The sequence below is a fragment of the Sapajus apella genome, unplaced genomic scaffold (assembly GCF_009761245.1).
Source record: "Sapajus apella isolate SASKATOON/1434 unplaced genomic scaffold, GSC_monkey_1.0 scaffold2, whole genome shotgun sequence".
NCBI lineage: Eukaryota > Metazoa > Chordata > Mammalia > Primates > Cebidae > Sapajus > Sapajus apella.
Window position 1 is genome coordinate 71,463,752 of NW_022436942.1, and position 12,729 is coordinate 71,476,480.

Sequence of the window (12,729 nt, forward strand, 5' to 3'; positions counted from 1 at the left end):
GTGTAGTGGCACAATTACGTTGAGCTAAACGTAACCTCCCGGGTTCGAGTGATTCGTGTCTCAGCCGCCAGAGTAGCTGGGACTACAGGCACGTGCCACCACACCCAGCTAATTTTTGTATTTTCAGTAGAGATGGGGTTTCACCATGTTGGCCAGGCTGGCCTCGAACTCCTGACCTCAAGCGATCTGCCTGCCTCGGCTTCCCAAAGTGCTGGGATTACAGGCGTGAGCCACCGAGCCCGGCCTGTTTTTGGAAGAATTTAGAGATACATAAACATCTGAGTGCTCTGGGGCTATTGTAATTCCCCGTATCCGGGCCCCACTAAAGATCCCCACATCTCCACCCTGTCGTCTCCAGAGTTCTTTGCTTTGGAACATTCAGAACTCAGGGTTCCTCCTTTTACTTTCCCGCTTCTCTTCACCTGGCAAACTCTTATGTAAACTTCAAAACCCAGAACAGCTGTCACCTATTTTGTGATGCCGTCACAGATTGTACTCAGAAAATTGTAGCAGCAGCAGTATACCTCCTCAGGACACCTCCTTGACACTTCATTCCTTTTTCTGTCATAATAGTTACCCTGTTATGTCCTTATCTGTTTTCATGTCATTCCCTTCTGTTGCCACTAGCTTTTTGAAGGCCAGAGATGAACATCATTCATCCTTAGACACCTCAATGTCTGGCACCCAGTAGGCACTCAAAAAGGCTTGCTTACTGAAGGTATCAGGTGAGCGGATTTTTGAGTCTTTCCCTGTCCAAGGCTGAGCTATTCCTGTCCTGGAAGTGTTCAATGGCTTTTAGCTAACTTCCCACGAGACAGCCCTGGCCGAGCCTGCCTCTTCCTCATCTTGTAGCTTCTTCAAGGTCTCTTTAGTGTCTTCCTGTTGCCCTCATTTTCTTACTAGAAATTGCCTTTAAAAATGCTCCCCTCTGCCCCCAGCTAGTTATAGAAATGACATGACTGAATATTTTTGTGTCCTTGGAGCAAAAATGATATACAGGACCATAAAGGAAAATATTGATCTGGCCACATAAAAATGAAAACGTCTATATGGCAAGAACAAATGCAAAAACCAAATAAAATACAAACATGTTTTCTATTATTTAGAGACAGGGTCGTCTCTGTCATCCAGGCTGGAGTGCAATGGTATGATCGTAACTCACTGCGGCCTCAAATTCTTGGGCTCAAGTGATCTTCCTGTCTCAACCTCCTGCATAGCTGGGACTACAGGCACACCCCACTGCACCTGTAATTTTTATTTTTATTTTCATATAGATAGGGTCTTGCTATGTTTCCCAGACTGGTCTTGAATTCCTGGCCTCAAGTGATGCTCCTGCCTTGGCCTCCTAACATGCTGGGATTACAGACATCAGCCCCTGCACCTGGCCCCTCCCCTCCCCTCCCTTCCCCTCCCTCCCCTCCCCTCCCTTCTCCTCCCTTCCCCTCCCTCCCCTCCCTCCCCTCTTCTCCCTTCCCCTCCTTTCCCCTCCTTCCCCTCTCCTCCCCTCCCCTCTCTTTCCCGCCCTCCCCTCCCCTCCCTTTTTTCCCCTCCTGTCCCCTCCCCTTCTTTTATTCTTTTTTGAGTCAGGAGTCTGGCTCTATCACCCAGGCTGGAGTGCAGTGGTGCCATCTTGACTCACTGCAAACTCCACCTCCCAGGTTCAAGTGATTCTGCCTCAGACTCCTGAGTAGCTGGGACTACAGGAGTGTGTCGCCACGCCCAGCTAATTATTCTATTTTTAGGAGAGACAGGGTTTCACCGTGTTGGCCAGGCTGGTCTAGAATTCCTCAAATTCTCAGCCTCCCAAAGTTCTGGGATTACAGGGAAGAACACTGTGCTCAGCCTCGTATTTTCAATGTTAGTGACAAGCAGAGGGCTAATGTATACAGGGAATTGCACCAACCAATAAGAAAAGATTTCAAAAACCCATTAGAGAAAAATGGGTAAAGGACATGAAACAGGGAAGTAGAAATGACCAATAAAAATAAGAAAATATATGTAACTTAACTAATTTAAACATCGTAAACACCTTGGAACTTTTGCAACTAACAGCTTGTTTGCTAGTCGTGATTTTAATGAGGGGGTGGGCAAATGGAAGTTTGCTCATTCTAGAAACTCAGTCTATGACCTTCTGCGGTTCTAGGACTGGTAGTGCTAGCATTACCTGGAGGCTACATAGAAGTGCAGAGGCCTGGCACAGTGGCTCACACGGGTAATCCCATCGCTTTGGGAGGCTAAGGCGGGTGGATCACCCGAGGTCAGGAGTTCGAGACTGGCCTGGCCAACATGGTGAAACCCCGTCTCTACTAAATATACAAAAACCAGCTGGGTGTGCTGGTGCATGCCTGTAGTTCTAGCTACTCAGAAGGCTTAGGTGGAAGGATAAGTTGAGTCTGGGAGGCTGGAGGCTGTGGTGAGCCAAGATCATGCCACTGGACTCCAGCCTGGGTGACAGAGCAAAATGCTGTCTCAAAAAAAAACCCCGGTGCAGTGGCCATGCCTGTAATCCCAGCACTTTGGGAGGCTGAGGTGGGCAGATCTCCTGAGGCCAGGAGTTCAAGACCAGCCTGGCCAACATAGTGAAGCCCTGTCTCTCACTAAAAATACACAAATAAATTAGCTGGGTGTGGTGGTTCACACCTGTAATCCCAGCTACTTGGGAGGCTGAGGTAGGAGAATCGCTTGAACCTGGGAGGCGGAGGTTGCAGTGAGCCAGGATCATGCCAGTGCACTCCAGCCTGGGGAACAGCCAGACTCTGTCTCAGGAAGAAAAAACAAAACAAAATGAAAAAAACTATGGAGTCTCAGACCCCATCACAGACCTGATCAGAACCTGCCTTCTACCCAGGCCTGCAGATGACCTGCATATATATCAGAGGTGGAGGTGTGCTCCTTCAGAGGCGTGGGAGCCAGCCTTCCTGGAAGTGAATCTTGCCCCTCACAATTCTATGACCTTTCAGGTGTATCTGCTAGTATTGGGCAGCAGTGCTGTGTAACAAACCAGCCCCAACCCAGCGGCTTAAACAAACAGCATTGATCCTCATGGGGCAGCTCTACTTCATGCTGCAGCTCTGCAGACTTGGTGTGCCTGTGTGACTCTCATATCTCTAGGACAAGTAGGCTGGCGGGGGCATGTTCTTCCCATGGTGATGGCAGAGGCACGAAAGGGCAAGTGAGGCTTCCTGAAGGCTAATCTTATAACTAGCATGCTGTCAATTCCACCGACATCCCATTGGCCAAAGCAGGTCACATGACACAACCAAACACAAATGAAGGAGCAGACAAGGACATTTGGCTATTGGTGGAGGAATGCAGTCACATGGCAGAGGGCATGGACATGGGAATGAGGGTGGCATGTGACATAAGTTTGTGTTTTAATTTCCTCCTCTTCTGCAAGAGGACAAGATGGGGATGATAACCCTGCCCACCTTGGAGGATTATAAGATTATCACAGGGACTCAATTAGTTAATGGACATGAAAGTGGCTAGAACATGGCTTGGCACAGAGCCAGCATCTCATCCTCAATGGATGTTAGCTGGTGTTACTGTGGGTGAGGGAATGTAGACGGGTCCAGCATTTTTGGGGAAGGCTGTTTGTCAATATCTACAAAAATTAAAAATACACTTGGCCTTTGAGCCAGTACTTCCTATTGGAGGGATTTAATCCTGCGAGCTTGCAAAAACGGACAGACGGAGATTCACGTGAGCATCTGCTGACCGCTGTGTCGTTTTCATGGTTCAAGCCTGGAGATGCCGTGCGACTAGCTGGGGGCCTCTGCCACTGACTGAGTGTCCCCTCCTTCCCCTCCAGGTGGGCCTTTCTGGAGGTGGACACGAGTGGCCGATACAATGACAGCTTGCAGGCCTACGCAGCCGGCGTGGTGGAGGCCGCTGTGTCAGAGGAGGTAAGGGCTGAAGCGTGGACATGGGGCTCCCACCCTGCCCCCACCCCTAGCAGTGTGTTCTCCAGGGGCTTTTGAGATATATGCAGAATAGGCCCCCTCATTCCTGCCGCTGCCTTCCACCTAGCTGGGGAGAAAAAGTGGACATGCATTCTTTAGAAAATTACACTAGGGGCTGGCCACTGCGCCTGGCTCTCACCTGCTTCTGATATTGCTCACTTCTTGAATGGATGATGTTAATTTTTATAAAGCTCAATGACGAGTAAAGCAAAATAATATGTTGTTGAGGGACTCATCACATGCAGTAAAAGCAGCTGAACAAAAGGCAGCGGGCACAACTCGAGTGCCCAGCTCCTGATGAATGGATGCATAAAACGTGATCTCTCATACAGCGTAAGTTTATTGGGCCATAAAAGGGAATGAAGGACTGACATACCAGAACATGAAAGAACCTTGAAAACATGCTAAGGAAAAAAGCTAGTCACAAAAGGGCACATACTGTACGATTCTATTTATATAAAATGTCCAGAGGCTGGGTGGGCACTCCAGCTTGGGCAACAGAGCAAGACTCTGTCTCAAAAAAAAAAGTCCAAAATTAGCAAATCACAGAGACAGAAAGCTGACTAGCGGGTACCAGGACTTGGGGGGAATGAGGAGTGACAGCTGATGGATAGGGGGTTTCTTTCTGGGATGATGAAAATGTTCTGGAGTTAGAGAGTGGTGATGGTTGCACAACCTTATGAATACATTAAAAACCATGCATTATACTTTTTTTTTTTTTTTTTGAGACAGAGTCTTGCTCTGTTGCCCAGGCTGGAGTGTGGTGGTACAATCTCGGTTCACTGCAACCCCTGCCTTCCAGGTTCAAGAAATTCTCCTGCCTTAGCCTCCCAGGTAGCTGGGATTAAGGCATGCGCCACCATGCCCAGCTAATTTTTATATTTTTAGTAGAGATGGGTTTTTCCCATGTTGACCAGGCTGGTCTCGAACTCCTGACCTCAAGTGATCGCCCACCTAGGCCTCCCAAAGTGCTAGGATTACAGGTGGGAGCCACCACGCCTAGCTGATTTATACATTTTTAAATGGTGAATTTTATGGTATGCAGACTATATCTCAATATAAATGAATGAATGAAAAGGAATAATAGCTACCACATTTAGGGTGGTGGGTACCTCTAGGGGTGGAGGAGGCAGGGGCTTAGGGGGTGCTCAATGGTACCAGTAACATTCTAGGTTTTAGTTTGGGTGTTCATTTGATTATCATGCATCATAACTTAGAATATGTTGTGTATTATTTCTGTGTATCGATAGTACCTAGTGTAAATTTTTTTTTTTTGAGACAGTCTTGCTCTGTCACCTAAGCTGGAGTACAGTGGCGCGATCTCGGCTCACTGCAACCTCTACCTTCCTGGGTTCAAACGATTCTCATGGCTGAGCCTCCAGAGGAGCTGGAATTTACAGGCGCACACCACTACGCCTGGCTAGTTTTTGCATTTCTCATAGAGATGGGGTTTTGCCGTGTTGGCCAGGCTGATCTCAAACTCCTGACCTCAAGTGATTTGCCCGCCTCGTCCCAAAGTGCTGGGATTTCAGGTGTGAGCCACCTGGCCTAGGCTAGGCAGACATGCTAACAGGCATCGTCATGTGTACTTCGCAGTAAACGCCTGCCATCTTCCAGGGACTCCATCAATAACTGACTTTTCCATTGATGGCCTAACCAGCGGCCCAAAGCAGAGCACCTGTCCATAATCCCAGGACATTGGGAGGTCCAGCAGGAAGGATTGCTTGAGCCCAGGAGTTGGAGGCTGCAGTGAGCTAGGATTTTACCACTGTACTCCAGCCTGATAACAGAGTGAAACCTTTCTCAACACACACACACACACACACACACACACACACACACACACACACACGAAGTAGGTGAGGCTGTGGAGTGACAGCCGTCTCCCATGATATAGATGACTGTGTGCATTGGGTCACCCAAACTGGAAAATAATTTGACATCAACTTGTGGAGTTGAACCTGCATGTGCCCTAGGACCCAGCAGCCCTCCTGCTTGGGTGTATACCCTAGAGGGGATGCATACCCAGGGGTGTGCATGAGGTGCTCAAAGCAGCCCCAAAATGTCTTTAAAATGCCCCGAGCAGGTGAATAGCTAACTAGGTGGAGGTGTGCAGGGCAGCGTTACCAAAGCAGTGGAAATGGGTGAATCTGAGACGCCCGGAGGTGAAGGGGAAAGAGCGCACCTTCCCGTGTTGCCCAGGCTAGCCCCAAAACCCCGGGCTCGGGCGATCCTTCCACCTCCACTTCTCAGGTACCTGAGAATATAAGCACACACCACCATGCCCGGCTTAAGCCCCATCTTAATGTGGATTCCAGTCATGGCTCTTTGATTCACCACCTGGGTGGCCTTGGGAAAGCTACTTAACCTGTGCCCTGATTTCCTCAGCTGTAAGTGGGAGCAGTGATAATAGCCCCTTCCTTACAGAGTTGTGGGGGTTGAACGTGCCAGTTCATAGAAAGGGTGGTCATTACCACCAGCTATGGGTAGTGAGCCCCCTCCGTAGAGCGGCCGCGGCCACTCCCCTCCTCCTGGGGTGCCAGCTGGGTGGCTTGTGTTACTCTGGGCCAGGCAGCTGTTCTTGGCTGGGTTCACTGATGCTCCTGAGTCTGCCGGCTGGCCTGGATGGCCTTGTTCACATGTCTGGGGGCTGGCTCTCTGTCAGCTGGGGTGATGGGGACGACCAGGCTACATGGTCTTTTGTCCCCCAGCAGGCGAGCCCAGACTCATCCAGGTGGCATTTGGGTGGGAAGTGCAGAGGGCCACATGAGGTCTGGGTGAAACTGGCGTGGCATTCTCTTGCCTGGTGGAGTCAGCAGGGGTATTGCTGTTTTGTTCCCTGCTGTGTCCTCAGTGCGTAGGCTGGAACATAATAGGTACTCAAAAAAACATTCATTGATTGACTAGCTGAACACATAGATTGGGGTCCCAGTAGCAGAGGTGGTGCCACCAGGTACAGGCTTTGCAGGCTAAAGGCTCTCAGGGCAACTTCCAGGGGCCTGGGGTCCCTACCGGGGCAGAGCTGGGCAGGAAGAGGAACCTCCAGGGAGAGGATGGCATGAACAAGGGCTCAGGTGGCCACGCCAGCAGCCTCTGCTTTGGGGCAGCCTGGATGGGGCTCTCAGGGAAGAGAGCACCCCAGCTGCCCGCCCCCACCTCACCCACCCGCTGCCCCGCAGCTCATCTACATGCACTGGATGAACACCGTGGTGAATTACTGCGGCCCCTTCGAGTATGAAGTCGGTTACTGCGAGAGGCTCAAGAGCTTCCTGGAGGCCAACCTGGAGTGGATGCAGGAGGAGATGCAGTCAAACCCAGACTCAGCTTACTGGCACCAGGTGAGCCCAGCTGCCATGCTCGGTGGGAGGGGGCTTCCAGCTGGCCAGCCGTCCTGTCCCCTGCTGTCCTGGCCAGCCTCATGGCATGTCCAGTGGCCCAGCCACCGCATGTCCATCATCTTCTCCACCCTCCTAGCTGACCTGCCACATGTCCATCTGTCCAGTCTCCATCTGTCCACTTGCTGGAATTCCAGCCATCCACCCTAGCCTACTTACTGTCAAAGAATGACTGAAAACAGAGTCAGCTGTTAGCATGGTGTTTTACTTGCATACAAGGGAGGTTGCTTGGTAGGTTGGCTATGTTGGATGCAAGTAAATACAGTATGAGAAAGAGAGGAAGGGGAAAGCTGGAAAATCCCAGAGAGTCCGGGCACAGTGAATTTCGTTTTCCTTTCCTTGAGGGAGCTGCTGATCAGCTGGCAGCTAACGGAGAGGCCAGGCAGGTGCTCTGCCTTGGGGCCACTGGCTAGGCCATCACTGGAAAAGTCAGTTATTTAATGTCAGGTGCTTACAGTGAAGTACACATGACGCTCTGTCAAGTGGCTGCCAATGCCTGTTAGCATGTCTGCCTAGCCTAGGCCAAGTTTGCACCATTTTCCTCTGTAGAACTTCTCAGTGTTCACCCACCCCCCTACTCACACCGTTATTAAGACAGCCTTTTCCACCACCCACCCATCTACTTGTCCGTTCCACACATCTACCACCCACCCATCCACCCATCAGGCATCTATCTATCCATCCATCCATTTGCCCACCCATCCATCCATTCATCCATCCACCCATCACTCACCCATCTACCTCCATCTGTTTATTCACTCTTCCATCCAACCATTTACCTGTCTATTGTCCCACCCATCCATCCATCCATCCATCTATCCATCCATCATCCATCCACCCACCCCCCCACCACTCAGCCATCTACCTCCATCTATTCATTTGCTCTTCCATCCAACAATTTACCTGTCTATTCTCCCATCCATCCATCCATCCATCCATCTGTCCATCATCCATTCATCCATCCACCCACCCACCACTCACCCATCTACCTCCATCTATTCATTCACTCTTCCACCCATCCATTTACCCATCTATTCTCCCACCCACCCATCCATCCATCATCCATCCATCCACCCACGCATGCTTATATATACAAATCCACCTACCCACTCACCCATGCATCCATCCACCTTCCACCTGTCAAGCCACCCATCCACCCATACATACGTACATCCACCCATCCATTCATCCAACAGCCCACCCATCCATCTTGCAGATGCTTACTAAGTGCCTGGTGTCCCTCGCCAAGGCTCCATGAGGGACGCACTGATGATACTTTATGGTTACAGGATGTTGAGGCAAAACGATGACAATGGGGAGAAGTCAGATGCATGTGACAGGTACCCGAGGAAGCAATATAGTCAGTACTGAACTCAGAACAGGAGCAGTTGGCAAGAGGCCAGGCCAGGCTGGGAGGCATCCTAGAAGAGATGGCTTCTGAACTAGGCTCTTAAGTAGGGCAGATTAACACATCCACCACGCATCCATAGGGCAGAGACATAGAGTTAATTCATGGAAAGCAGGAGAATACTCAGCATGGAGGGGTGGATGGTAGTTTGGGGGGGTCAAAGCTGGCTGGAGTCTGGAGGGTACCCCCAGGCCTCCTGCTCTGTCTGAACCCCCAGGCCAGAGCCCCTCCCATTGAAGAAGAAGGCGTGAGCCTGAAGGAGAGGCCTCACCCTCCCTCTGCCCCTGCCCCCTCCCCTAGGTGCGGCTGACCCTCCTGCAGCTGAAAGGCCTGGAGGACAGCTACGAAGGCCGTGTGAGCTTCCCAGCTGGGAAGTTCACCATCAAACCCTTGGGGTTCCTGTAAGTGCCACCCCCAGAGTGGACAGGGTGGGAAGAAGGGCCACACGCTCATAGTTGGACAGACCTGGATTCCAGCGTCAACCCTGCCACTGCCTGGCTCTGTGGCCTCAGAACAGTCAGCTGATCTCCCAGAGCCTCAGCTTTCTCCTCTGCAAAATGGGAACATAACAGCACCCACAGTGGCATGGTAACCCCCTGGTGCCCTGGCCCTCCTCAGCCTGCTGCAGCTCTCTGGGGATCTGGAAGACCTGGAGCTGGCCCTGAACAAGACCAAGATCAAATCTGCCCTGGGCTCCGGCTCCTGCTCTGCCCTCATCAAGCTGCTGCCCGGCCGGCGTGACCTCCTTGTTGCCCACGACACCTGGAACAACTACCAGCACATGCTGCGTGTCATCAAGAAGTACTGGCTCCAGTTCCGGGAAGGCCCCCAGGGTAAGTGACTGTGGGTGTGTCTGGGGGATGAGCAAGTGGGTGGGCACCCACATGGGGGTGGTCCTAGGAGGTGTGGGCCTTGGAAACCCTTCCAACACATGGAGTCACTGTAGGCACATTTCAAGAGTTCATCCTGTTTTTGTTTTTTTCTTGAGTCAGGATCTTGCTCTGCTGCCCAGGCTGGAGTACAGTGGCATAGTCGTGGCTCACTGCAGCCCTGACTTCCCAGGCTCAGGTTATCCTCCCGCCTCAGCCTTCCAAGAATCTGGAACTATAAATATGTACCAGCACACTCAGTTTGTTTCTTTATTTTTTTATTTTTTTAAGAGACAGAGTCTCATAATGTTGCCCAGGCTTGTCCCAAACTCCCAGGCTCAAGTGATCCTTCCGACTTGGCCTCCCAGAGTGCTGCCATTACTTACGTGAGCCACTGCGCCAAGCCAGTGCATCTTTTTATACATGTTTATTGCCTTTTAAATTTTACCTATTGCTGCTTAATCAGCCACCCCAAAATCTAAAATAACAGAAGCTTAAGCAACCACTATTTATTTTTTGTTCCTGCCTCTGTGGGTCAGCTGGGTGGTTTTGGTTTTCTGGGCTGGGCCAGGCTGATCCTGGCTAGGCTCACTGATTCATCTGCAGTCCACTGGCAGGTCAGCTCGGGGGGGCTGGCTGGCCTGGGTTGGCCTCATTCTCCTGTCTGGGATTGACTGTCAGCCAGGGTGATGGGGACAGCTGGGCCATCATCAGCAGGTGAGCACAGGCCTGTTCATGTGGCATTGGGGTGGGATGTGGTGAAGACCTCTTGAGGCCTTGGTGAAACTGACGCAGCATTCTTTTATTTTTTTAAATTTTGAGACAGTGTCTTGCTCTGGTGCCCAGGCTGAAGTGTAGTGGTGCAATCTCAGCTCACTGCAACCTCTGCCTCCTGGGTTCAAACAATTCTCCTGCCTCAGCCTCTTGAGTAGCTGAGATTATAGGCATGTATCACCATGCCTAGCTAATTTTTATGTTTTTAGTAGAGACAGGGTTTACCCATATTGGCCAGAGTGGTCTTGAACTCCTGACCTCAAGTGATCTGCTCACTTTGGCCTCCCAAAGTACTTGGATTACAGGTGTGAGCCACCACACCTGGCTTGACACAGTGTTTATTTTGTTTTATTTTTTTAGACAGAGTCTCACTCTGTCGCCTAGGCTGGAGTGCAGTGCTCAGCTTACTGCAACCTCTACCTCCCAGGTTCAAGCAATTCTCCTGCCTCAGCCTCCTGAATAGCTGGGATTACAGGGGTGTGCCACTGTGTCTGGCTAATTTTAGTAGAGATGGGGTTTGCCATGTTGGCCAGGCTGGTCTTGAACTCCTGACCTCAGGTGATCTGCCTGTCTCGGCCTCCCAAAGTACTGGGATTAAAGGAATGAGCCATTGCACCTGGCTGACATAGCATTCTTTACCCAAATAAGTCTGGTGGCCAGCTGAGACTCAAGAGGTGGGAGAACAGGCTTCACCATTTGCTGTGAGAAACTGCAGGGTCATTGCACATGGCTTGGATGCAGGCATGGGAAAAATTAGAGCTATTTTTGCTAACAACCAACTGCAGGGCATGCGTGAATATACTCTTCCTGTCAAATATGAAAACTGACTGTGCATGGTGGCCCATGCCTGTAATCCCCACGCTTTGGGAGTTCGAAGCAGGAGGATTGCTTGTGCCCAGAAGGTCGAGGCTTCAGTGAGCGGTGATCACGCCACTGCACCCCAGCCTGGGTGACAATGCAAGACCTTGTCTCTAATAAAGAAAAAAAAAAGGCCGGGTATGTTGGCTCATGCCTGTAATCCCAGCACTTTGGAAGGCCGAGGTGGGCAGATCACGAGGTCAGGAGATCGAAACCATCCTGGCTAACATGGTGAAACCCTGTCTCTACTAAAAATACTAAAAGTTAGCCAGATGTGGTGGTGGGCGCCTGTAGTCTCAGCTACTCGGGAGGCTGAGGCAGGAGAATTGCTTGAACCTAGGAGGCGGAGGTTGCAGTGAGCTGAGATCGTGCCACTGCACTCCAGCCTGGGCGACAGAGTGAGACTCCATCTCAAAAAAAAAAAGAAAACAAAACAAAAGTTTACAGTCAAGGCCAAAGTCCTCCGTAGTGCCACGTCCTTCATCGCAGGCCCCAGCATCAACCCCAGGGATTGCAGTACCAACTGCCGGATATTTGCAGTACCTCCTTCCTGGCCAAATGTAAAAACTTGATGGGACCAGGAGCTGGTGAGGAGGTGCGGAAGTGTCCAGCCTTATTTGTTGCTAATGGGAGTATGTGTTGGCACAGCTACTTTTAAGAGGAATCCAGCTGGCATCTAATAAAATTCAAAATCCGTCACTCCAGTGATCCAGCAATTTTCTGACTCCAGTCTGTCCCTAGAGAGACATTGCAGCTTCTGCACGGGGAGTGTGTATAAGCAAGTCTGCTGCCACAGCGGTTTGCTAACAACCTAACGTCCACTCACTGAAATTCAAGTCCACTCTAAATTGACATTTCCGCAGGGCATCATATACACCGAAAGTGTATAGCTTGCATTTCTTGCATGTGGAGCACACCTATGTACAGCAGCCAGCTGGAGAAACAGAACATTCCCAGCCCCTAGAGGCTTCCCTCATATCCCTGTCCAGGCACACCCCACCCCAGCATCACCTCTATTCTGCTTTCTCTCTTTCTTTTTTTTTCATTTTGCAAGATAGAGTCTTGCTCTGTCACACAGACTACAGTGCAGTGGTGCGATCTCAGCTCACTGAAACCTCCACCTCTGGGTTCAAGTGATTCTTCTGCCTCAGCCTCCCGAGTAGCTGGGATTACAGGTGCATACCACCATGCCCAGCTAATTTTTGTAGTTTTGGTAGAGATGGGTTTCACTATGTTAGCCAGGCTGGTCCTGACCTCAAGTGATCCAACCAAGAAGGTACCAAAGTGCCAGACTCCTTTTAGGGGAGAAACCTCTGTTAGCCCTAAAAGTATAAACAGATGAGGTCCTCTGAGATCTTCAACTGCTTGCTTTTGTAGTGTGTTACCTGATTTTTTTTTTTTTTTTTTTTTTTGAGACGGAGTTTCACTCTTGTTACCCAGGCTGGAGTGCAATGGCGCGATCT

At 50.6% G+C, this 12,729-nt stretch overlaps 1 protein-coding gene across 1 annotated transcript in view; it reads left to right on the forward strand.

Moving 5' to 3' along the window:
* PLBD2 (phospholipase B domain containing 2) overlaps positions 1-12,729 on the forward strand; it is a 31,981-nt gene that overhangs the window by 7,392 nt on the left and 11,860 nt on the right. The window contains exons 2-5 of the mRNA XM_032240563.1: positions 3,812-3,905; positions 7,142-7,300; positions 9,066-9,166; positions 9,384-9,598. Coding sequence (XP_032096454.1) covers positions 3,812-3,905; positions 7,142-7,300; positions 9,066-9,166; positions 9,384-9,598 — 569 coding nt within the window. The remainder of the gene's footprint in view (positions 1-3,811; positions 3,906-7,141; positions 7,301-9,065; positions 9,167-9,383; positions 9,599-12,729) is intronic.